At 44.0% G+C, this 25,526-nt stretch overlaps 2 protein-coding genes and 1 long non-coding RNA gene across 6 annotated transcripts; 1 reads left to right on the top strand and 2 right to left on the bottom strand.

Annotated features, from left to right (window-relative positions):
• Window positions 1-262: 262 nt before the first annotated feature.
• Window positions 263-15,492, bottom strand: LOC135378184 (uncharacterized). 2 transcript variants are annotated; one of them, XR_010418303.1, is made up of 5 exons: window positions 15,431-15,492; window positions 9,405-9,571; window positions 8,261-8,358; window positions 4,181-4,406; window positions 263-720 (listed from the first exon to the last, which is right to left on the bottom strand). It is a non-coding gene; the product is annotated as an uncharacterized LOC135378184 (long non-coding RNA). The 2 variants fall into 2 exon arrangements; XR_010418302.1 differs by lacking the exon at window positions 9,405-9,571.
• Window positions 15,493-15,841: 349 nt separating this feature from the next.
• LOC135378186 (epimerase family protein SDR39U1-like) lies at window positions 15,842-18,952 on the top strand. Its single transcript, XM_064611118.1, has 6 exons — window positions 15,842-15,988; window positions 16,164-16,270; window positions 16,386-16,471; window positions 16,587-16,708; window positions 16,827-16,973; window positions 18,480-18,952. Exons 1-6 carry the CDS (start codon window positions 15,964-15,966, stop codon window positions 18,890-18,892), a joined length of 900 nt encoding a protein of 299 aa, XP_064467188.1. The 5' UTR covers window positions 15,842-15,963; the 3' UTR covers window positions 18,893-18,952.
• A 697-nt stretch (window positions 18,953-19,649) lies between these two features.
• Window positions 19,650-24,672, bottom strand: LOC135378185 (anamorsin homolog). Of its 3 annotated transcripts, none has more exons than XM_064611116.1 (8): window positions 24,569-24,672; window positions 24,163-24,312; window positions 23,319-23,453; window positions 22,028-22,095; window positions 21,697-21,802; window positions 21,472-21,606; window positions 21,282-21,406; window positions 19,650-19,884 (listed from the first exon to the last, which is right to left on the bottom strand). In XM_064611116.1, exons 1-8 carry the CDS (start codon window positions 24,624-24,626, stop codon window positions 19,771-19,773), a joined length of 891 nt encoding a protein of 296 aa, XP_064467186.1. In that variant the 5' UTR covers window positions 24,627-24,672; the 3' UTR covers window positions 19,650-19,770. The 3 variants fall into 3 exon arrangements, with proteins under 3 accessions (XP_064467186.1, XP_064467185.1, XP_064467187.1); XM_064611115.1 differs by having other exon boundaries at window positions 24,524-24,642; XM_064611117.1 differs by having other exon boundaries at window positions 24,163-24,343; window positions 24,524-24,625.
• Between the last annotated feature and the right edge of the window lie 854 nt (window positions 24,673-25,526).

Consider the following 25,526-nt stretch of genomic DNA (forward strand, 5'->3'; position numbering starts at 1 on the left):
AGTGCACCACCACAAAGACACGAGGGCTGTTGTGGGCACCTTACCAAAAATAAAATTGTTTCTTGGAATAAAGCGATGAAGAGACAGACCGCCAGTCGTACAGGAAGAAATGTTGTGAGGGTACACTGTCTTCTTTTGGCAAGCTCCCTCATTCGGCACTTACCATGTCAAGTTGAAATGTTCGCACAATGGGGGTCCAGATATGTGGAACCCAGCAGCACCAGACATAAACAATGTCATTTGTGAAAATGTCCAGTCTAAGTTGCACAAAATTAAATTCAATTCAGTTTATTGATTTCAAAAATCCCCTTGGAACAAGTTACATATGGCAGGAGCAAGCCATCTGCAGGGAGATAAAGTACAAAAAAGCTGAGTGGGAGTACAGACAGACGTAAATACAGAGCTTGTGGACTAAGTGGCCTAGGTGATTATGCAGAAAAAGGAAATAGCGACAACTCGTATGAAATTGTGAAAGATAGAGGGGACAGTTGAGGTTCGGCAACTGAATGGGAAGCTATTCCGCTCTGTGAATGCTTCAGGAAAAATGACTTCATCAATGGACAAACTCAAGAAACTAGTGTGTTACCTGGACATCAAAGTTGTACCTGAGACATTAGGGCACAATATTGCCCTGGCCAACACTACTAGCAGTGTGTCAGATTCTGATAACGGAGGGCACCCCACAAGGTGTACCCGAAATGAAGTGCCGCTTGCTCTGTGCTGCAAAAAAAGAAATGGAAAAGCAATTCAGTTACAGAAAAGCCCATCAAAGCAAAGGAAGAGGAAAGCACAGCATAGATCAAGCAATGGAAGAGCAAAAAGAACTGCAAAAAGCAATAGAAATTGGCATGCCCTCGTCAAGCGAAAAAGAGGTTCACTTCCTGACAGAAGAGACAAAACATCCGTCCCCACCCACACGCTAGCAATGGGGATGCCTGACAATCAGAGAAACAGGAAATCCAGGGTGGCGAAGCCCGAAAGCTGCGAGCCTGCCCTTCCCTTACCTATCTGCCTTACATATGCAAGGGGAGGTAGTGATGTTGTACTTGCATTTGGAAAGCCCTCAAACATATTTATAAGGCTCGTTGATCTCAGGTCCCTCGACACTACAATCGACAGGTCTAAAGAAGCCGAGCTATGTGCGTCTGACCAGTTATTTCAGAAGGGCCACCTCTTCGACACAATAACTGAGGCATTTTTAATGTAGCTCAGCGTAAGGTTTGACAAGGTTGCAAGTACTTACGCCTACTTGATGCCTCTGTTCAGAGGTGATAATGTGGCACATTTACTCGCAGAAGAACTGCTCGTCACCAAGTCCGTGGACGACAGGAACACGCTTTTCATCCCATATTACAAACGAGACAAGCAACGCGCAATGTTTGTTGCCCTCAGTGACACGGACTCAGTCCTGCTTTACGATCTCTTAACTGATTTTCTCAAGTACCTCTCCCTGGGAGGTCAGTGGAGTCCTCAAATAGTGCAACAGTGGTTGAATAGCGAAGAAGAGAGTGGTGGAATCATTGTGTGCTGGTTTGCACTAGCAGGTGGCTTCAGGCTAGTAAGGACAAAGACAAAGACAAGGTGCATGTGACATAAGAAAAATGTGTCACCACATCTTTGAGAGCATTGTCAGTGGGTGCTTGAAACGCAGCTGAAGAGTGAAGCAGAAACGCTGAAGAGAAACGCAGATAAAGAGTGCTTCGGCTGTGAGAACAGAGAAGGTCACAGCAAGCAGATGCGAAGTGATACCTGCATGCAGTACCACTGTGATTGCGTATGAGAAAAATATGTAACCGTGTTAAAACATGACACAAGACTCCAGTGCTGAGTGAATCGTTGCATATCTGGCGACACTGATGTTGCCAGACTACAGGAGCAGAATGAAACACGAAGTATTTTCTGAAGCAAGCTTGAAAAAAACTTTCTTGTTGAACTCTTCCTTGAAAGTAACTGCACATTAAGCACATGCAGCATCACTTGCACACGGAAGTCCGTGCGCTGGGTGCACATGGTTGGGCGCAGCAAGAGTTGGGCCCTGGGTACCACGGGCCCCTGAAGAGGCCCAGGATGCGGGCTCCCTTCCTTCAAAGATGACTCTCCTATCTCGCCATCCCTGCTTCCATGTAATCACTGACACAGGCGTGGATGACGCTGATAGAACACAAATGAAATATGGCAATCCTGCTGTGCAGTGTTCCAGAAATACTACAATAGCACAATACAACACAGTAAAGATCAGGGAACATTCTGAAAGTCCAGAACGTCAATACATCACTAATGGCATGACAGAACACTGCACAAGTGATGACGAAATGAGCCGAGTACAGTACTCCCCCCCCCCCCCTCCCCCAGAAAAAAAAGAAGAAAAATTTGAGCCTAATCATAGTGAGGTAGTAGTCACCAGTTCGGACAGCAGTGACACAAGTGTCGCTAAAAGCCAGCTTGTGTGATCCTTTTGCCGTTCAGAAGGGCAATTCCGATGTATGCTATAGTGATGGAGGCAGAGAGATGACGAGAGGTGATGTGACGAAGATAGATCTAATAGATATAACAGAAGATCTAACTGACGAAGAGCCAAGCACACACCATGCGGTAGTACAGATGCTGAATATGGCAACATCCTTGGTGTAGAAACTGAGGACAGACAGTCATGGAAAGGCAATATAGAGAATAGAGAGCCAGAGGTGGAAAGAATGCAGTTAGCTCCCATAACAAGACGCTGGACCCTCATTGCTGTAGATCTAACGAAGTAAGAAATAATGTGCTTCGACCCACTCAAAGAATCCAGAAAGAATGTGAAGGACCACGGTGATCGTTTTTCTCTGTGTGAAATACAGAAGAAACAGAAAATGGCACGTTAGCCTCGGTATGAAACTCAAAATGGTTCGTTAACCTCCAGCATGACATGAGCAGCTGTGGTGTTTTGGAGTGCTGACGTAGAACAATTCTCAGCTTGTAGGACACTCACCCAGCAACATGTACTTGAAATGAAAAGGTGGATATGTGATAGACCTCGGAGACACTACCTTGGACGGGACTGCTTAACACAGATGGCAAACAGATGACTAAGCTGGAGTCACTGAAGAACGATGAAGATGGTGTTAAGTGCATGGCGCACAGCAGCAAGGGATGTCTTAATGTGATCATAAACAATCCATTCAACTGTTCTCCGTGAACGAGAACTCGTGGGATTCAAGATAATGCATAGGTGATTATAACAAATCATGTGGGCATAAAAAATTTGAGAGAGAGGCTATGTGTTTAATGGCACAAAGGCGGCAAAGGCCAAAGAGTGCCAGAACTATGGGGAGTGTGTGGGGCATGATGATGGGAGAGAGATGATGTGGGAGAGAGAGAGAGAGGACGATAACAAGTGAGTGTAGTAATTAAAAGCTATCTACAGTTATGAGCGATGAGATGGTCCAGGATAAGAGAGAAAGGAGGATGACGATAACAAGTGCGTGTGGCAGTTAAAAGCTATCTACAAGTATGAGCGATGAGATGATCCAGGATGAGAGATTTACATGAGGAACTGGGTGATAAAGGCTAAAAGCGGAGCAATGCTGAACTTTAACACTGGCAGGATGTCTTGGTAGGGTAGTCCTAGAGGCGACTCCTCTTGTGCCAATGCTCGCCGAGCCTTACGGTCGGCTTGTTCATTCCCTGGGATCCCAGTGTGGTTGGGGACTCAGCAGAGACAGATTGAAAAGCCTAGGGAACAAAGTTGAGTCGCAAGCGCCCATCCTTGCTTCACGAGGTGATTCTTGGTGTCAGAGCATGAAAGCAGCACACGCACAGAGCTTAGCGAATCAGAGTAAATAACGAAGTTTTGAAGGTCATTTTGTTGAATGTGCTGCAGAGCCAGGAGAATCGCGTAAAGCTCTATGGTGAAAAACTGTGGCATTCGTGTTCAAGTGTGCCATTATAATAGAATCGCCTTCAAGGGCAACAGCTGCCACATCATTGCTTACTTTGGTCCCATCAGGGTAGATAGCATGGTGGTCCCCAAAGTCATGGTGAATCTCCAGGAATTCCTGGAGAATGGCATTGTGTGCAGTGGATTGTTTGTCAAACTGTGTCAAAATTAGCCATATTATCCATTACTTTGTCGAGCAAGGTAGAATACACCAAGCACTATCCTATGTGCGCACCATATATGAGAGCAGCAATTTTGAAACACCTGCAAGAAGCAGAGACAGGCGATTTTTTCCACCAGTGTCCACTGTCCTTTTTCGAAAACACTGGCAAGAATATGGCAGCAAAGCAAGTTGTTATGGACGCCACAAGCTCAGCAAGTGAGTGCTCTGGGATGCGTGCAAAGATGCCATCGAGAGCCGTCACAGATGCTCGGATGGGATGAAGATGGGCTTCTCGACGGTACAGGGTCATCTGGTTGAACAGAAAACCTGTAAGTGGAAAACTTGTTATGGCAGCACCACATAGAATACTCAAGGCAATCAACATAAGCCAAATTGCACTTTTTGTTCCTTCTTGACTGCAAGCAGATCAAGCAATGAGAAGTCTATGCTGCAGAATACAAAATGCTTTTAACATGCTCTGCATGGCACCATAAGCAAGACTGCCGCATTCCTGCTTACGCATGTAGAGGTAGAGCACACGCAAAAAAGTAATCTGTCCGCCTGATAAGTATGTTAGCATGTGATAGGGAGCAAAAGTGACTCATGGGGTCTCTTACTTGCTCCCTAATTGTGTAAAATTCTAGGATTCTCAAACATTTCGTAATTTCCTGTTCTTGCCAACCATTGTGGGATCGTGTTGAGTGTTACCCAGACACAAGACCAAGCACAGCAACAGCTGCAGGTTTTAGCAAGAAACAAGAGTGCAGAACGTGCAACTGCACAAACTAACTTATCTATTTACAGTCACGTCTCGCTTATCCGGAGTTCAGATATCCGAAAAACTCGTTATCCGGACTACATTACAGGAAATGAACCTGCTACCATTGGATTTTGTCTCGCTTATCTGGCATTCGTTATCCGTATCTGGACAGCAAGTACGGGGACTAAACTTCCAGGGCCTAGGTCATTCTGATTCACTTATCTGGAAAAGTTAATGTCCTCGGTCCCTGGCATGTATTGCTGTGTCCGCATTGTTCTGGAAAAGGGTCACATCCTACCGGAGCATTCTGTACTGTTTGACTCTCCTTTCTTCAGGAGTCACTCCCTTCAGACCTCCCCCCCCCCCACACACGCAATAGAGATGGCAGGCGATAAGTGAAAGAGGTGCCCTATATGCACCGGGCTCAACAAGTTCACATGTGAACGTCAAAGTCCAGGACGTCCAAAAGAACCACCTGTCTATTGGCCTATCCCAAAGACATTTGCAAAAAGACAAAAACGTGTGTGCAGGACATTACCATTCTTTGAACAGCAGGGTGACGCAGCAGGTGCCGTGGCTGTGACCACAATTCTGTCACATGCATGCCTACTACTTTTAAGCAGCTCACTTCGTAGCAATTTTGGAAGTAACTACCTTTTCTTGGTTTAATTTTCTGGAGCTATGAAGAGGTCTCCCAAATTTTCGGTTTTCTCGGGAAGTTTGCTTGGTTTGACTATCCGGAAATTTGTTATCCAGACGAAAAGGGAGGACTCCCGAGGTGTCCGGATGATTGAGACATGACTGTCTTTATATATTAATCTATTTATCATGATTACTAGTAGCACTATAGTAAGTGTCATTCTGTGCACATGGTAAAGGTTACAAGGAAAGCAATGCGGGCTTGTTTGTGCGTCAAGGAGATGGAAAGAAGTTAGAAGACAGTTCGGTCATGTTTCTCGTTCCTTTACAACTCGCAAGGTGAAAGAATTTGAAAAATGACTGAGAACATTGAGAAACTCATGCGTAACAAAAATTATGGTGCAAAGCTAGACTTATGAGGTTATAAAAAGGAGTGGTGTGGGGCTAAGCAAATATGTTGGGTCAAATTGTGGCGTCAGTTTGAATTAACATAGCAAGTTCCAGAATGTGGAAAGGAGACGTAAAAAGGTTGTGGATATTAATCAAGAACAAATAGGGCAACATCAGAGGGTAGGGTCTTTCCTGTCTGGAAGTTACAAAGCCCTATATAAAAGCAGTATACTGATGTAGTTGCCTCACATGACATGCCAGTGCAAAAGGTGTGTCAAGCACATGCGTACCAAATACATGCATGTGGACTGCTCCAGTCACACCTCCCTGAACTGCTAGGGGAAGCCACTGCCATGTTGCAAATTGTAGTTAGGGTTGTCAATCAGGATATCCCGAATTCCGGCCAATTTTTGATGTCCCAAAGTCCTGGGATTCCTTCTGGAAAATCCCAGGATTTTGCGAGATCAAATATGACAGGAAAATCAAACACCTGTGGGACGTCAGGCACAGACTCCTTCGTAAGGAAATGGCACTTGACTGGAGGTGACCTGACAGAGGACCGCTGCCTACACGTGCGTACAGACATTTGCTGACTGTCGTTTCTTCTAGTGCAGATGCTGGACGGACCTTCAGTTCAGCAGCCAGTATTTGCACAAAGTTTGCTCCGAACTGGGGGACACCACCGTAAACGCTCCGTGCTTTCTCACGTTGGGTTTTAATCATTGTACAATGTGATAAGCACGCAGCGACGGCGTTGTAAACTGTTTAGTGCTTCGTTCCTTTCCATTCGTTCTTTTTTTTTTTTTGTTGTTGCTGCTGCTCTTCATTCAAGTGGACCATTCCACCATTTGAGGAAATATTTAGTTAAAGTTAGTAATTTAATTAAATAAAGTTAATATTTCCTGTTACTTTAAGTGTAGCGGGCCTCACCTTTTTTCAATGGCAACAGTGAAATGGTGATGAATAAAAAAGGAGTCGCATTATCATAGGAGAAAAATAAATAAATAAATAAATATACAAAATGTAAGAATTTTGCCATCACTATTTTACCAATCGGGTTACATTGCAAATTTTTGAATGCAAATTTTCCTTTAGGAAAAGGTAAAACTGAGAAAGCACACATGAACTGTGCACAACACACTGATATAGGCACATGAGTTAAATGGATTTGGAAGTGGGGTCCTGCATGGCCCGCAGGTGACCGGTCCAGGTTTTCGGAGTCGTGCGGGTAGAAGGTCGGGTGCGGTAGACATATTTTACCAACACACTTTTAGAAAGAACACCAATTCGCTCAACTTCTCATGTGTATGTACTGCAGTCACTCGAAATATGACGTGAAATGTCGTTGACAATGGCGTAACAAATGCTCACAACGTTAGGAAGCAACAGCGACTGTGTGTCCTTCTTTGTCTATGTCGTGTTTCGTATCATCATGCCTCAAGTCACAAACCAACTTCCATTTGCACTTTTTTTGCCCCCAGCGCTGATGTCATACAAGAAACCATGCACACAGACACATCTAGTTACCAGGCACAGACCAGGGAGTTCGTGAGTTCGTCAGCGTTCATCGTGTTTCAGGTCAGGTGAGCTTTTGGAAAAAATATGCGGGAGGATGCTGGTCTCAATTTGTAAGGGGACGTGGGTTGCGTGTCAGGTGCAGATTTTAACCTGCGGGCACGTGTTGGATGCGCGTAAGATAATTTTGATCCATGCAGGAATATATTTGGAAACACCACCTAAACCCATCACAATCCCAAAATCCCAGGATTGTAAAAATAGCCCAGGATTGACAACCCTAACTGTAGTGCAAAATAAATAGGTTACCCACTTTAAGGCAATTGTCAATGTACGGAAGAAAATGCCCTCAAAGATTTGCAACATATTACTCCTACTTTCAGGACCAACAGGAACAGCCTAGGAATGTAAAAAAAAAAGAACATGGAAAAAAAAAATGTAATCCATAGGCCAGTAAGTTGTAGAACAGGTTATCCTATTTGAGCACTTTCTTTGTGACTGGTGACTTCTGACTAACTGCAGATTGATAATGATATTTAATATGGTTGTCGGTGTGCACTGTTCACGTTCACTGCACCATATTCACGTTGAGGTCACCCCAAAACGTTTTCTTTTGTGAGCTTATGCAACTGGTAGCGTGCAATAAGCAGGTCACGAGCTATAGCAACATTGTGATACTGGTCCTTAATAAGATGGTTCACTCAGACTGTGCACGCAACGAGATCAAACAGCTGCAAGTTGCATCAGCAAGGCATGTGTGTAGGCAACCTTCAGCTATGGAAATTGGCGTTGTGTGCCTGGTGGAGGGTGCATGGTATCACCCGTCCAGGATAGCTTCCACTAAGCCGGAAAGTCACTGCGAAGAGTGAATGCTTACTGTTAGGAGCTGGCAGAGTCGAAGAAGCACCCAGCACTGGTCAATTGTAAAGGTGGGCTGCACGGAGATAATGACTGCCCATGGGTGGCAAAGAGGACCTGCAAGAAGTTAGAGAACTGTTAGTGGGAGAATATTTCCTACTCACCATGTTTACTCATATGGTGTAAAACAAATTAGGCTAAGACTGAAAAGCAAGCCTGTAGAATTTGATTTTGGATTGTGTTAGATGTTGTTGTTGTGTTGTCATTGTTGTAGTTTATGTTGTTCTGTATAAGCCTGTTCTTAACTTTGTAATTCCACAGATTCATGTCATTTCATAAGGTGACCTGACACATTAGCATGCAAGCTTCAGACATTTGTCATAGTTGCAAATAAGTTCCAATGAAAACGAAAGGAAAGTTAGGAGCAAGCGAGCTGGTAGTGACGATCCATGACTTGAAAACCCGAGACTAGGTAGGGACGATAAAAGACAAACACAAACACTGTCTCAAGCTCAGCTCTGTTTTTGTCCCTACCTCGTCTCGAGTTTTCAAGTCATGGTTCCAATGAAAGTTTACTGATGTCCTTTTTGTGAAGTTGCCAAGTGTCCCTTGCTGCCAGAAGGTCATATACGGATGAAAGAAATGGCTCACCCCAATGTTGGGTACACTTTTGTAAATATTTGTATAAAATTTTGCACTTAGCATAGAAAAGAACTTAAAAAGTACAAGAACGGCGGGCGCTCTACCATTCCTTGTGTATCTGCTAGTTGTATTTGTAGTGTATTTATTGTGTACCGTAATTTCATGCGTATCAGCACAGCTTGGCGTGATTCTTTTTTCGCACAGGCGCTCTGCGGCTTGTCGACCGGTGTGGCTTATCTCATAACTATTTTCCCCTGGTATTTTCCCCATACCGTGTTGTTAACGAAAGGGCTGACACCGCACGAGACGTCTCTGGCACAACACCGCCCTGTCAATGCACGAACAATGCGAAATGGGAGCGTCCACATTCGAGTAGACTGACCCTCCTGGTACTTTCCCCCAAGCAGCTTTAACGAAAGTGGTGAGAGTGATTCATGTCTTCTGGAAGGCCACTAACACATCGATCCATGAAAAACATGCAACAAGGCCACAGTCTGATTTGGTAGAACACTACAACTGACCTCCTTTGTCGTACACCATACCAAACCCAGAGTATGGATCACAGGATTTACGACCTTCTTTATGGTTTCCTTTGTTGTACAAATCAGCCATGTCGTATTGCCTGCGGCTTATCTGCGAATGCAGCTTCTCTGCCAGAAAATTTTCAAAATGTTCCTGGAAACAGGTCCTGTGGGTTAAATGCAGTACAGCTTATAGACATGAAATTACGGTATATGTTTTATTGTATTTCTCTAACATAATACAAGGGTGGAAAAAAAAAAAAGTACAGTGTGGTAAAACCTCTCGAGTACAAACAGTTCAGGACTGATGTTCCATAAAAGATGTGAGATGCAAATACTTGGCCATTGCTGTAGTCCTGCCAAATGGAGTGGTTTCACTGTACACCTTGGGGGAATAGCTCGGGTATTGAGAAAAAGAAGAAAAAAATTATGCACAAAAATTGAGGACTGTAAATGTTTTTCTTTGTTGCCAGGATACTGTGTAATCCATTTGTATCATCCATGCCTGAAACGCGGTATGCTGCTATAATGGTAGTCAGCATTTTGGTGACATTAGATGTTGTATGTTACACCTGTGTCCTTGTTGGGCAAAGCTGTGATGTTGTTGCTATGACAAAGCTTTAAAAAAAGTTACAGTACTTGCACGACAAAAATTACTTTGAGTGACAGAAAATGGTGAAGCTCAAAATTTCTCATCGTGACTACATCGTGAAGACAGTGGAACTCTACAAAGTGAATACTATGTGAGGCACGTAAAAGAGATCTCTCAAGGCCTGCATAGAAATGGCCGCAAGAGGCTATATTGAAACAGAACAAGACAGAGAAGTTATGACAGCCTTCAAGCCCATGCAGTTACAAGATTGCACATCCTGAATTTTCCTTGGTACAGTGGGGCACGCCATTACTGTGGAAGATTTTCACCAAAATGAAAATGCTGGGAATGTGCTGTCACAGAGCAGAAATGGAAACCAAGTGTTTGCAATCAAAGTTCAAGTACATTGGCTTGGGCACCCTACTAAGTGTGCATGATTTACCTTTTGCTACCTTTTAGTCCGATGCTACCTTTTAGTCGGAATGAATGGTGCAAGCCTGCAAGACAGAAACAGTGGCCCCTAGTGTGGCGTAGAGCCCCAGAACAAGTCATCATGTACAGCTTCCCAGAATCAGCAGATTGTGAATGACAGCTAAGCTCCAGTGAAGCCTCCATTACCACACGACAGAGCAGCGTCTGTGGTGGCCAGCAGCCGCAGAGGCTAATGCTCTTGGATTCCTTGAGAAAGAAGGGCCACCGTCAACACTGAGATGCACACAAGCCAGCACATCATTCACTTTTGCCTTTTTCTGCGTGTGTGTCTGTGTGAAAGAGTGGCCCCTGCCAGGATTAGCCTCCTGCAGCCAGTGAAAGTGAAAGAAGGGCAACTGCAGCGACGATAGCCCAGAAGTTGTGTATGAATGAGGCTAACTTACATTATTTTTGTGGCGGGACAAAGTCGAGTGGGAGAGATCCTCAAGTACAGAACAAGACTGGATGCTGGATGAATGGAAATACACAGCTATAAAATCTTGCATTGAATGAGTGAATCAATGAAAACGAATGTAGAAAACAAATTGGCTTCAAGGTCTGTAAAACCTACACAGCTGAACAAAAGGTACCTGTGACGCAACATCATCTGGGCTGACGTAATTTATGATGAGTGGTGACGGCATGAAAGGGTCAGACAGACGAAAAGACTTTAAATGAAGGGAAGACAGCGTGTTTACACTGTGTCTTACCACGAATGCTCAAAACCGGGAGCTGAACTGTGTTGTCGTGTTAGGGGAAGCCCATGAGAGACCCAGGAAACCAAGCATTTAAGTGCAAGTGTTGTGTTGCATAAATATAAAGAGAGCTTCCTGCAGAATTCTCCTCATACCAGCAGGGGCTCTGTGCTCTTAAGTGCAGACGTGGTGTCTGGAGCCTTAAATGACACAAAGGTTGCAAGGTGGAGAAACAAAGGGTGTCATGCACCCCCATTGAAAGACAAGATGCGAGGAAGCACAACGTTCCACGACAAACACAAAAAGCACTGTCTACACCTCTGACGATCCTCGGACAACGTGTGCAAATAAGTTATGATGCGATTTCACCTGTGGAAGATGAAAGTTAGAATAACAAGGCTGTATATTCCAGCAAATGTAAGCGTAGTGACAACTTCATGTAGCTTCAAAGATTGTGTAAGATGCAAATAGGAAGAGGAAGCCTAAATTATGTGGGCTTTGTTTTCAAGCTCTGCCATACCAACCACAACAAAACACAGTACATTTAGCTTAGTTGTTCTATGCCCACACTGTGTGAAGAAAGCATTTAGTATAAATGTAAGGTGTGTCATGCATATGTTTAGAATACAAGCAATGAGCGATCCCAAATAAATCGCTTTTTAAATATAGCAGCTTTGTTTTTGGGTTGTTGTAAAGGAAGTACATGTTCTTATAATTGCTTTTATTCGGAGTAAAAGTTTAAGTCGGCCAAAGAATGGAACATACGCACCGGCTAAAAAGCAGGGAGTGTTCCTGAAACTATACAGATGATAGTTGTGTTTATGATATGGGATGCCATGAAAGGACACCCACCCGCATGACTTGTAGGTGCAAAGAACATAAGATAAATACCACACATAAATATGGTGAACCCCCCGACAAAATAACTATACTGCTCGGAATGGTACGAATCCCTCCCCAGATTTTCATCTTGGCCCGATGAACAGAATAAATGCAATGAATCGCCCCTATTCGGGAAATAAATATGCGAAAGATTGGAGCACAGACGAGCAGACTGGTCGACGAGCCACGGCTACTTCGATCGATCACTGTGAAATAACTACTGCTCGGAATGGTACCAATCCCTCCCCAGATGTTCATTTGGACCCGATGAACAGAATGAATGCAATTAATCGACCTTATTCGAGAAATAAATATGCGAAAGATTGGAGCACAGACGAGCAGACTGGTCGACGAGCCACGGCTACTTCGATCGATCACTGTGAAATAACTACTGCTCGGAATGGTACCAATCCCTCCCCAGATGTTCATTTGGACCCGATGAACAGAATGAATGCAATTAATCGACCTTATTCGAGAAATAAATATGCGAAAGATTGGAGCACAGACGAGCAGACTGGTCGACGAGCCACGGCTACTTCGATCGATCACTGTGAAATAACTACTGCTCGGAATGGTACGAATCCCTCCCCAGATTTTCATCTTGGCCCGATGAACAGAATAAATGCAATGAATCGCCCCTATTCGGGAAATAAATATGCGAAAGATTGGAGCACAGACGAGCAGACTGGTCGACGAGCCACGGCTACTTCGATCGATCACTGTGAAATAACTACTGCTCGGAATGGTACCAATCCCTCCCCAGATGTTCATTTGGACCCGATGAACAGAATGAATGCAATTAATCGACCTTATTCGAGAAATAAATATGCGAAAGATTGGAGCACAGACGAGCAGACTGGTCGACGAGCCACGGCTACTTCGATCGATCACTGTGAAATAACTACTGCTCGGAATGGTACCAATCCCTCCCCAGATGTTCATTTGGACCCGATGAACAGAATGAATGCAATTAATCGACCTTATTCGAGAAATAAATATGCGAAAGATTGGAGCACAGACGAGCAGACTGGTCGACGAGCCACGGCTACTTCGATCGATCACTGTGAAATAACTACTGCTCGGAATGGTACCAATCCCTCCCCAGATGTTCATCTGGGCACGATGAACAGAATAAATGCAAATAATCGACCTTATTCGAGAAATAAATATGTGAAAGATTGGAGCACAGACGAGCAGACTGGTCGACGAGCCACGGCTACTTCGATCGATCACTGTGAAATAACTACTGCTCGGAATGGTACCAATCCCTCCCCAGATGTTCATTTGGACCCGATGAACAGAGTGAATTCAATTAATCGACCTTATTCGAGAAATAAATATGCGAAAGATTGGAGCACAGACGAGCAGACTGGTCGACGAGCCACGGCTACTTCGATCGATCACTGTGAAATAACTACTGCTCGGAATGGTACCAATCCCTCCCCAGATGTTCATTTGGACCCGATGAACAGAGTGAATGCAATTAATCGACCTTATTCGAGAAATAAATATGCGAAAGATTGGAGCACAGACGAGCAGACTGGTCGACGAGCCACGGCTACTTCGATCGATCACTGTGAAATAACTACTGCTCGGAATGGTACCAATCCCTCCCCAGATGTTCATTTGGACCCGATGAACAGAGTGAATGCAATTAATCGACCTTATTCGAGAAATAAATATGCGAAAGATTGGAGCACAGACGAGCAGACTGGTCGACGAGCCACGGCTACTTCGATCGATCACTGTGAAATAACTACTGCTCGGAATGGTACCAATCCCTCCCCAGATGTTCATTTGGACCCGATGAACAGAGTGAATTCAATTAATCGACCTTATTCGAGAAATAAATATGCGAAAGATTGGAGCACAGACGAGCAGACTGGTCGACGAGCCACGGCTACTTCGATCGATCACTGTGAAATAACTACTGCTCGGAATGGTACCAATCCCTCCCCAGATGTTCATTTGGACCCGATGAACAGAGTGAATGCAATTAATCGACCTTATTCGAGAAATAAATATGCGAAAGATTGGAGCACAGACGAGCAGACTGGTCGACGAGCCACGGCTACTTCGATCGATCACTGTGAAATAACTACTGCTCGGAATGGTACCAATCCCTCCCCAGATGTTCATTTGGACCCGATGAACAGAGTGAATTCAATTAATCGACCTTATTCGAGAAATAAATATGCGAAAGATTGGAGCACAGACGAGCAGACTGGTCGACGAGCCACGGCTACTTCGATCGATCACTGTGAAATAACTACTGCTCGGAATGGTACCAATCCCTCCCCAGATGTTCATCTGGGCACGATGAACAGAATAAATGCAAATAATCGACCTTATTCGAGAAATAAATATGTGAAAGATTGGAGCACAGACGAGCAGACTGGTCGACGAGCCACGGCTACTTCGATCGATCACTGTGAAATAACTACTGCTCGGAATGGTACCAATCCCTCCCCAGATGTTCATTTGGACCCGATGAACAGAGTGAATTCAATTAATCGACCTTATTCGAGAAATAAATATGCGAAAGATTGGAGCACAGACGAGCAGACTGGTCGACGAGCCACGGCTACTTCGATCGATCACTGTGAAATAACTACTGCTCGGAATGGTACCAATCCCTCCCCAGATGTTCATTTGGACCCGATGAACAGAGTGAATGCAATTAATCGACCTTATTCGAGAAATAAATATGCGAAAGATTGGAGCACAGACGAGCAGACTGGTCGACGAGCCACGGCTACTTCGATCGATCACTGTGAAATAACTACTGCTCGGAATGGTACCAATCCCTCCCCAGATGTTCATTTGGACCCGATGAACAGAGTGAATGCAATTAATCGACCTTATTCGAGAAATAAATATGCGAAAGATTGGAGCACAGACGAGCAGACTGGTCGACGAGCCACGGCTACTTCGATCGATCACTGTGAAATAACTACTGCTCGGAATGGTACCAATCCCTCCCCAGATGTTCATTTCGACCCGATGAACAGAAGAAATGCAATTAATCGACCTTATTCGAGAAATAAATATGTGAAAGATTGGAGCACAGACGAGCAGACTGGTCGACGAGCCACGGCTACTTCGATCGATCACTGTGAAATAACTACTGCTCGGAATGGTACCAATCCCTCCCCAGATGTTCATTTGGACCCGATGAACAGAGTGAATGCAATTAATCGACCTTATTCGAGAAATAAATATGCGAAAGATTGGAGCACAGACGAGCAGACTGGTCGACGAGCCACGGCTACTTCGATCGATCACTGTGAAATAACTACTGCTCTGAATAGGCAGAAATCCTGCCCCAGAAGCTTAGGAAGCTTACTTGACGAGATGAACGAGGTAAGAACAAGTGACACACTTACCCTGTTTAATATTAAAACTGGGCTCACTTGACTTCAACAACAAGCGATGCTTCTCAAACGGCACGGGGACAGAATGACAGAATAGCCAGTGATTCACTATATGCCAACGCAATCGGCACATAGCCTCGCTCCCAGGGTCAAACTAAAGCTTCTCCTATCTTGAATATGTGTGATTTCCGTAGGGTGGTAGCTTTCGCCGCTTTCGCCTTTCGCCACCTAGCTTAGCTTTCGACCCAGCCGCCCAGTCGGCAAAGCACAGCAGAGCACCAGACACTTTTTTTTTCTCACAGTTCAATTCAATTCAAATAAGTACCAGCCAGGATGATGATGATACTGCACATAGAATTTAATTTCCCGGAATTTCCCCTCTCCCTCCTCTCCCCATCCCCAATAGAAGACAGTAGGTCGTGGTCGGGCCGTCGGGCTACCGGTAGACCCATAAACGGCTCTGGTGCGATAGGCAGCCAAGCCAAGCCGAGGCCAAGGTTGTTTGTGCAGTGTCCGAGTTCGACTTCTGGCGTGTTGACCTCAAAATGAGTCTTGGAACTGTCGTTATCGGCAAGTATACAGAATAAAAACAAATGACTCCAAATTGCTGTTGTGCATAATTGAGGTTCTAAAGACAGCGCGCTAAGTTGTGTCTTGACTGTTTAGTTTTGGTGTGCATGAAGGTATGGTAGCAGTTCTTTGCCATTCTGTACGCTGGAAAGCGCTTTTGCACTTCACGTTTCAGGTGGCGGGACGGGGTTTGTTGGAACAGCACTTACAAACACATTGAAAAAACTTGGCTGTGACACTCTTCTCGTCTCTAGAAAGCCAGGAGCAAACGTGTTAACATGGGTAAACGCTGTCATTGTGAACATTGAATTTACATTGCACCTCGTAGCATAATATGCAAATACCGAGGAATATAAAGTTTTTCGTGGCTCTCATAATTCTACTCCTGATATTTTAGACCCATGTTGCAGACCATGGACTGCCACCAAATTGCTCAGCTGTCTTCAGCTTGGCAGGACAAAATGTCTTAGACCCCTTCAGGAGGTACAGCTTTGACAGTGCCTTTTATTGGTAGCTGCCAAGTAAAATATAGTTGAGCAACTTTTCATACGATCGTCATGGTTCATTAGCTTTCTAATGCTTCTAACTATATCCTCAGGTGGACGCCAGGTTTCAAACAAAATGTATATGCCAGTCGTGTACACACTACACAAGCATTAGCTGATGCTGTGAAAAAAATGGAGGTGCCACCTAAAGTATTTATTTCTATATCTGGTGTGGGTGAGTATCTGTGCATGCAGACTACAAGATCAGTTTCCAACACTTTCACAAATTTGAATACGCATGCTTTTAGTCAAGTGCACATTTATTGAGCTTTCTTTCACTAATGGTGTTTCAGGATACTACAAGCCTGATGCTGTGACAGAATACACAGAGGACAGTCCCGGTGGAGATCACGATTTTCTTGCAGACTTATGCGTTAAATGGGAAAATGCATCTGTGCTTCCACCTGAACACAATGTCAGGAGGGTAGTAGTGCGATCAGGTAGGCTGCTCTTATGTTACTGCATTTGGGCAGTTCAACAGGTATAGGTCCTTTTATGGGAGATATTGATTAAATTTGTTGATCTGCTGGTGCTAGCGCAAAACGCAGCTAGAATGCCGGTCGCAAATACACACATTACTGCCACAAATTATACGGCCTTACAGAGTTCAAATGTATCGAGCAGGTGTTGTACGGAAACAAACCATTTGCATTTGATGATGCAGACAAAGGTTATTTGATTCACTAAGGTTTGGCAATACAAATCCATGGGACCCCCTATAGCTAGCCTAGTAGCCTCCCCTCCCCCCCTATAGCTCTAAATGTCACTGTTACCAAGCCACCTGTTGAACTGATGGAGCCAAATACATAAGGACCAGCTCCAACCCCTATTTGCAGCCCTGCACTCACTCATTTATGAGCTCCCTTTACTGTTTACATACTTTACACATTTTGAGAGTTTTCAGTATTCTGTTATGCATTTATGCAATGCATTTCCAGTCTATTTTATCATTAAGAATGTAAAGTGTAATCCACAATGAAAACCTTGCCAGGATTCCTTTTCAACATTGCTGCTACTTGTGGTGTAGCTTGCAAATTCTGGGTAATTATCTTTCTCTCTTCCAAATCTTCAAGCAGAATAGGGTAACGGTGATTGTTGGCAGTGGCTTATCGATCTGGTGCATACTGAAAATCAATTTTGATAAGATAGGCCTATGTTTGCTCATCAAGAAGTGTGTGTTTGCTCATCAAGTTTACTCAGTGCAGTCATCTGTGACACTTTTCTATTTGGTTGGGCTCTCTGTACTTCACACGAGTGCAGCACCTGTCCTGCTTTATACTGCTCATTGCATTTATTGACGAATCGAAGATCATCTTGACCAACGTCAGGTTCGCCATAGAAGTGTTTGCTTCCAGACTGGTGTCATAGAGGCACTGACAGAAACAAACGGTTTTGTTTTCAGTGATTTATCCAGACCCCCCCCCCCCCCAACCAGCACCACCCAAACGTTTGACGACCCCCCCCCCCCCCCCCCCACTTTTTTACCTGTGTACCTACAGGGGGTCCTTGCTACTCCAGCTTTAGACACATGTTGGTAGTGACACACACACACTTTTTGGCAACATGCCCCAGTCATGGCTTTCACAAACACAGAAAGCAGGAAACGTGAGGGATGCGTGGTGAGTTTGCCAACCATGATACCATATTACCAGAAAGTGTCATAGGTGACATCATACCACCATTTTGGACAGAAACGAGATACTTCAGAACAGAGATCACACTCAACAACAGGAGGGAAACTAGCAGACGTAAATTTATCCAAGTATGCACCGACTTCGAAATTATTTTAGGGAACCACCCTTAGTTAGCATGAACCTCGACATCGTTCTCAGTTTCAAGAAGTTTGTGTACTTCTCTCTTCGCCCAATGTTTTCGGTCAGAGTTACTAACTTCTTACCATTTGGTATCCTTCCTACCACTGTGTACTACTTCTCTCTGTCTTTCAGGGGTTGTCCTCGGTCACAACGGTGGAATGATCAAGCAACTCTACTGGCCATTCTACTTTGGTGTTGGAGGACCCATTGGTGATGGAAAACAATTCATGCCTTGGATTCATGTCGAAGATCTTGTAGGCATCTTCATACATGCAATGACCCATAACAGTGTTAGTGGAATACTCAATGGTGTCAGTCCCGAAGTGATAACCAATGGAGAGTTTACCAAGGAATTTGCTCACGCCATGTGGCGGCCTGCATTTATACCGTTGCCAAAGTTCGCCCTGGAACTGGCATTTAGCCATGAAAGAGCAGTGATGATGACAGAAGGACAGAAGGTGATTCCAAAACGCACACTGGAATCTGGTTACCAGTTTAAATATCCAGACATTAAATCTGCTGTAAGGGAGATAGTACAACACTGATGTGTGGTGTAGTGTACATAGCTAGCGCAGAGTCTCTGAATAAACAACTAGTCAAAGGTGGCAGTGGGTTTGTTGATAGTTTCAAAGAACAGGGCAGATTTTCAAAGGCCCTAGGTAAATAACAGGGCTGCTTGTGGCACACGTTATGGACACACAAAATATGTAGTAGTAGTTATACCAAATATAGCTGTGCAACAAAGATTTGGTCTAGTTATTACGTATTGTGCACTGTTAGTTGTATCAATACAACTTCCAGCCAATACTTCAATTTGCTGTAGTATTGATGTTACAAGTGGTATGATGCACCCTAGGCTTGCAGGAGGTCTGCCTGAACATTATGTATGACATTCGTGTACGGTACAGACACAATTTTCACATGACAATCGATGCACTAGTATGAAAGCTTTCAAGATTTTTTAATAACATGCCTGTTTTTCTACCATTAAACATTTGCTTTTATTGGGAATATGGAACTGGATCTTTAAGATTAAACCAAGATTCAACTTAAGATTGAACCTATCATCCAAATTTCATCCGTGAATGCGAGTATTCCAGCACCATTTTTTGGGGTTCACTCATCATAAATATGTAAGATTGAAACTTATACTGGCTTTCAGGGGACTTGAAATTCTCAAAGACCTTCCCCATGCATACACCATTGTCCCTAATTTACAGGCACCTGTAAACGTACGAATAGAATGCAGTGCAACTGGCTGTCATGTTGCCAGGACTATCCATGTAATCAAGATCTTTTAGCTGTTTCACAAAAAAGACATTTATTATTCCCTATTCTATACAGTTTCCAGGAATGACCTAGGAATTACATTATTGTATTGATCACCCGTCAAATGTCAAAGTTGAAATATCTGTTGCAAACTTCAAGAGTCTGCTGCCATCTGTTCTTCTGAAAGCTGTATCTTCTCACCAGGCTTAAATGCAGGAAGACCTCGATAAGGACAGCCAGCACAGCGGAACGCATCCCCCAGATAGCACTGTGTTGCAGAAACTAAATGCATGTAACTCCAGCAAAATGCAGAGAGCAAGACAAAGAAAATGGGTGCAACGTGTGAAACAATCTGTAATGCACATCATGTTCCATTCACACCTTATCCCTTAAAGTGGAACTGCGCCCATAATTCCAACAGTCCTCGTTCTTCGTACAATTGTGTTTACTCTGACAATCCTCAGAATGTCAAGTATACTGACCTACGGAAGGCAGGATTATCGTGCAAAACCAGAAGCAAAACACTTTTTGAGCACACATGTGAGCACTCGCAAACAGTGTCTCTGCTGCCCTCTGTGACAAGCGTATTCATTTGGGCTCATTGGTATACAGCCACCACAAAGCACAGCGCACCAAAACATTGGACAAGGCACACAACACTCACGCTGATTACCAACATCCACAGGTTTAATGAACTTTCGGCAAGCGGCCATCATGTGGAGGGCCAAAGACCAGACAACCAGGGAAGTGATAGAGGCCTGTCACCAGGGCCGTCGAGAGAAATTACGGACCCAGGGAACGGGTCATGCCCGGGCCCCTCTTCATGTCTCAATAACATAGTCTAAGTATTCCTTCTTTATATGATTACGATGGGCCTTGGGTCGTGTGGGCCCCGGGGCGCTATCCCCCCCCCCCCCCCCACCCCATTTTCTTGCCGGCTGTGCCTGACATGTAGAAAAGCTGGAAAGCACCCGTAATAAGCCAACCTTTGGTGCACCTTTGCAGAAAGGAATCTAAATTCATGCGAGGGTGGTTCAAACAATGGAAATGAATACTTTGAGAAACAGTGCATCATGTTTCTATGTTTCATTTGGGAAGTGCCTGTATTCCAATTAAGAAGTTTTTAGGTTGTGTGCATAGCGATTCATGCACCGCTTGCTACACTATCACCTACAGATGATCTACACTATCACCCACAGCAAGAATGTGATGTACGAGAGAGTTCGGAATTTTAGTTTACGTTTTAAAGGTTATTTATTGAACCACCCTCGCAGATAGATATCCGGGCTGTCTCACTTCTTAGCTAATTCACAGATATGTGTATGAGTATGACGAACCAGTTTCTGACACAGTCCGACAAGCCTTGAGTAACTGTACCACAACTTGTTCATTAAACGTGCGGATGTTGCTAGACAGCGTGTGTCACGTGCTCTCTTCCTTGTCTTACGTTTCGGTGCGCTGTGCTTCGTGATGTCGTTGTGAGCACTGTTAGGCTCAAGGTTTGTGATCGTCCTTCTATGTTTCTTTGACCTCAGCTACAAATACGGTTTCTCATAAATGGGTATAATTGGTGCATGTAGGTATAAATGTTGAAGGAAAAAGATGTGCACTCATAATTTAATTTTCTTCAGCTACTTCTTGTTCTAAACCAACAATAGTACTCACATTTCCACAAGAGGATTTTGGTGCAGTAGCAGCTGAGTTTGCAACAGCTTCTTTTTCAAGTTGCTCAGCAAGGCCACAGCTGCAGTTTTTGCATGCTTTCCGTTTTTTCTCTCCACCACACGAACCTTGAATGCATGACAAAGTCTTAGAATACAAGTGAAATCCACAATTTTTTTTAGTTTTTCATTACCTTTCAGTAGAGTTGGATCAGGTTTCTTGAAGTCATCTTCATCTATTAGCTCATCAGGATCAAGCAGCTCAACATCTTGATCAAGGATGTCTTGTGCTGACAGTGCCCACACCTTTTTCACGTACTCTTCCGAGCCTAATTAAAGTTGACGACACCGAGGACGTTTGAATAACCAAAAGCATGGAGCACTTTGCAGTCATGGATGAATTATATGTGCTGTAGTACCTTGTGAATTTGATTCTTTTGCCAGAAGTGGAAGCTTTGAAGAGGATCCCACCTCATAGTTTGGCTTGGAGCATACTAATTGAGTCACACCATTTGCTAGCAGTGACTGAAAAACAAACTTACTGAACTTAGCAAGACAGCCATCTGTGCCCGTTGATAGCACAGCTCTGTAAGCTTAACTTTTGGTGCTGCTAGACTCCGACAGGAGTTTGTACAGTGCAACTGCTATTGGGATATTGTACTGCACTGTACTGTACATGCCATTGTCTAGCAGGTCCAAGACATATCCGAGGGTACTGATCATCGAACACAAAATAAAAAATCTTCCTACCTTAGATACAGCAACGAAGCCCACAATTTTCAAGTCATACGCAACTTTTTCATAATCCAGAGACGGTGCTGAAATTTAAAATGATTTCATTTACTTAATGTATGCCCATAAATGCCATGTTATGATTAGGATCTACCAGTTCTGAGTGTTTTCGGTTTCCTCCTGAAACTACCCCAAATCGTGGTATGTTTTACTAAAAATGCAAGGTGCTGTTGGAAATATTTTGGGCTGAACCAACTGCTGCTGGTTTCTGCACCAGGTGCCAACTCGGTGAATGCTTTGCAAGAGAGATAGATATAGATACATAGATAGCTAGATTTGCATAGATGCAAATAAACAGCATGTGGATACACAAGAAATTTGTCCTGCATGGTCCGACAGTAAAAGCAGACCTCTACTGTGCCACTTCGAGGTTGTGTAAAGTTACAAGAAGACAACTTCGAACCGAATGGAGCCAAATTGTACCTAAGATAAGCCCAACATATTTTATCAATCAAGTTTAAATTTCTGAGAGCATCTCCTAGAACATTTGCATCATGACAACAATCTAGTAGACATCCAAAATAATGGGGGCTGCCTACTACAGTGCACATCAGTCATACTGTATTATCAATATTTAACAGAAAAATGACACACAGCATGTTTTTAATTTATGCTTTTATTTTTTTGCTCTTAAAGAAAACAATTAAGAGATTTTACCCCATTTTCCTATTTTGTGGGTTATTGTTTATCATGCCTTCTCATGCTCAAAAATGACTCAGTGTTACACCATACTGAAAAAAGCTGTTCCACGTGCACTGATGTGCAGCTGAAGGAGCAGATAGGAGGGGGTCAGAATCTCTGAGGCAAGAGCTGCGCTTCTGTGCAGGTGTTTCATAATTGGATACTCAATGATAATCTAGAATTTGAGCAACATGCTGTGTGCTGCATTTCATGACAGATATCGGATTTAATAGAGGCTATCCTGTGCTGGAGTTGACAGGCACCTCACTACTAGTTTAGCAACACATCCAATACTAATACCGGCATGAAAGACAAGCTTTAAAGTCTAAAGCTTTCAGCTTTGCCAAAACGAGAAATTTTACCAGGCTTATGCATAAACTTAAAACCTGTTTGATTTGACAATTATTGCACTTGGGTGCCTCAGACACAACACTTCAGGCCTAAACATCTGCAGTTGAATAATTATACACTGTAATGACCCATTATAAAAACTAACAAATCTTTATGCAGCACTTCAAAAACTAAGCATCAGCTTCACATTGCAACATTCAGCATAATATACACCTACTTTCCAGGTAAAGTAACAATTTTCCATTTGTCTTCAGCACTTTTAACACTTCTGTCAGTATTTCTGAAGACAGCTGCACTTGTGGTGTGACGTGTCCAAGGAGTACTGCGTCTATTGATGACGGAGGGTGATTTGCTGGAAGACAAGCAATTTCTGCACTCGTGAAACCTTTTAGGAATATCGAAGTAACAATAATAAAAAAAGGAGCACGCTGCAAAAAGGAGCAAGCTGCCACCCCAAAAAAAGGGGGCAGCACAAAAGTAAACTTTGAGAATTAAATGAACAAAGAAACAAGAGTTGCAGGTTGATGTAACGTGGTGTGCAAGTAGCTTTACACACTTCACACAGCTCAAATGTTAGTAGCAAAGAATTCTTTGCTCCCCAATTTCTGGCCTCAGATTTTGTAAATTATACAGGAAATATGCGTGTCAACTGTGTCACATCACAGTGACCTAGCAAAAAATGTCTACAGCAAAGCAATCACCAAAGACAGTTCATGGTCACACCAACACTGGCCTCGGGCACAGGCACATTAAATGCGGTGGGGCTAGGGTGAAGAACGTTGATGGCAACAAAATAAATTTCCTGTTATGTGTGCGCAACTGAAGTTGGAGAGCACGTGTAAATTCTACGCCTTTTTTTTCTCCTGGCCATTGTGTAATCTTTAGACAGTGCAGGGGAGGGGGCCTCACAGCCATCCTGCCCCAGGTGAAAGTTCACCCCACGACAGCTCTGTACTCGATCAATGTTTTTCCCTTTATTCGTTGTATTTGCCACTTCGTTCTAGCAGATGTGCCATTCAGGATGAGTTTGGTAGCATATTGAAGCGCCCTGCAGTACTTACATTTTACCAACTGATGAGCACTTTCGATTTCACACGGGCTTTCAACTGCGTGTTTGACTTTCTGGATTACTCCTTGAATCCGTTCGCTCTTTTGTTCCCCGTCCCACAAAAGGAGAACTTTGTCGCCTTTTTTCAGCCCGAATTCCATGTCTGAAAAGCACGCAGTTCACACACGTGAGCCCTACTTGGGCAGAAAAAGGAAATAATGGGTGAAGCAAGTACTATATACTACAAGAATCATCCAGAACATTCAATTCAACCGTCGCCAAGGAGCAACGTCTACTTGACAGGATTTCGAGTAAGACATCAGAGCGCGGACAGAACAAGCAAGAATACGAGGTCGATAGCAACAATGCTTTACCCGGGATATAAACACGACGAAAAATATAGCTTGCAGGCAACTCACTCCGCTCACTCCACGACGGAAAAAAACGTTGCCCAATCAAGCCCAATGTTGGAAACATACACCAGCACTTTCGCGCTTCGCACAGACATGTTATCAACAAACCGCAACCAGGCCCCCACAGCTCCCCCTCTTCGCGGCTCTAAAAAAATGTTTGCACGTCATAAACACATGGTATAACTGCGTCAGGCATCATAGTTGATACCCATTGGCCGAAGGACATTGCGCGCTCCGCTATTGGTTGGCAAAGTTTCAAAAGAGCATTCTTTCGCGGGCTGCCTGTCTGGCGGGCAGTCACGAGAAGAGAAGGGAGAGAAGTGGCAGCGGCGTCTCGCGTCTCGACGATGTCAGTTGACACCACGGTATGATGGCATTGTTCAAAGAGAAGTCCCAGATTTGTTCGTGTGTCAAAATGACTCAGCGCGTGTTGTGATGTTTCCCGACGTAAGTATCCTACGTACGAACAGTCTCTCGAGTTCAGAACTGGAATGCAGTGGTGAGCTCACGCCTGAGGAACACTTGTGAGCGCCGTCGCATTTTCAAATGCAGTCACAACGGAGACAGGATTCGGTGTCCGTGCGACAAGCATTGCCCGCTTCGTTGAAACCTTCGCATTGCAACCAACGAAAGGAGATGCTCACCATGAAATCGCGAGCACTCGTGTGAGCGTCGCTCACTTCTGGGAGTACAGTGTGTGTGTTTTTCGAGTTCGAACTTGGTCAACGAACGCAACGATTTGGACTCTGTAGGCACGGTGAATATTTGTGTCAGACTATTGAATCAGTACGATGTTTCAAATAAATGTGTATTTTGTCAAAAATTTGCCTAGTTGTTCTGGAATACGGAATAACAAGCGTCGGGCATGAAAACCAGTAAAAGTAAAAGCCGATGGTAGCCAGTACAGGCCAGTACCCGGCCGAAAGGCGAGCCAAACTGAGAGACTCCTGATTGGCCGAAAGGT

Source organism: Ornithodoros turicata, chromosome 1 (assembly GCF_037126465.1).
Source record: "Ornithodoros turicata isolate Travis chromosome 1, ASM3712646v1, whole genome shotgun sequence".
NCBI classification, from domain to species: Eukaryota; Metazoa; Arthropoda; class Arachnida; order Ixodida; family Argasidae; genus Ornithodoros; species Ornithodoros turicata.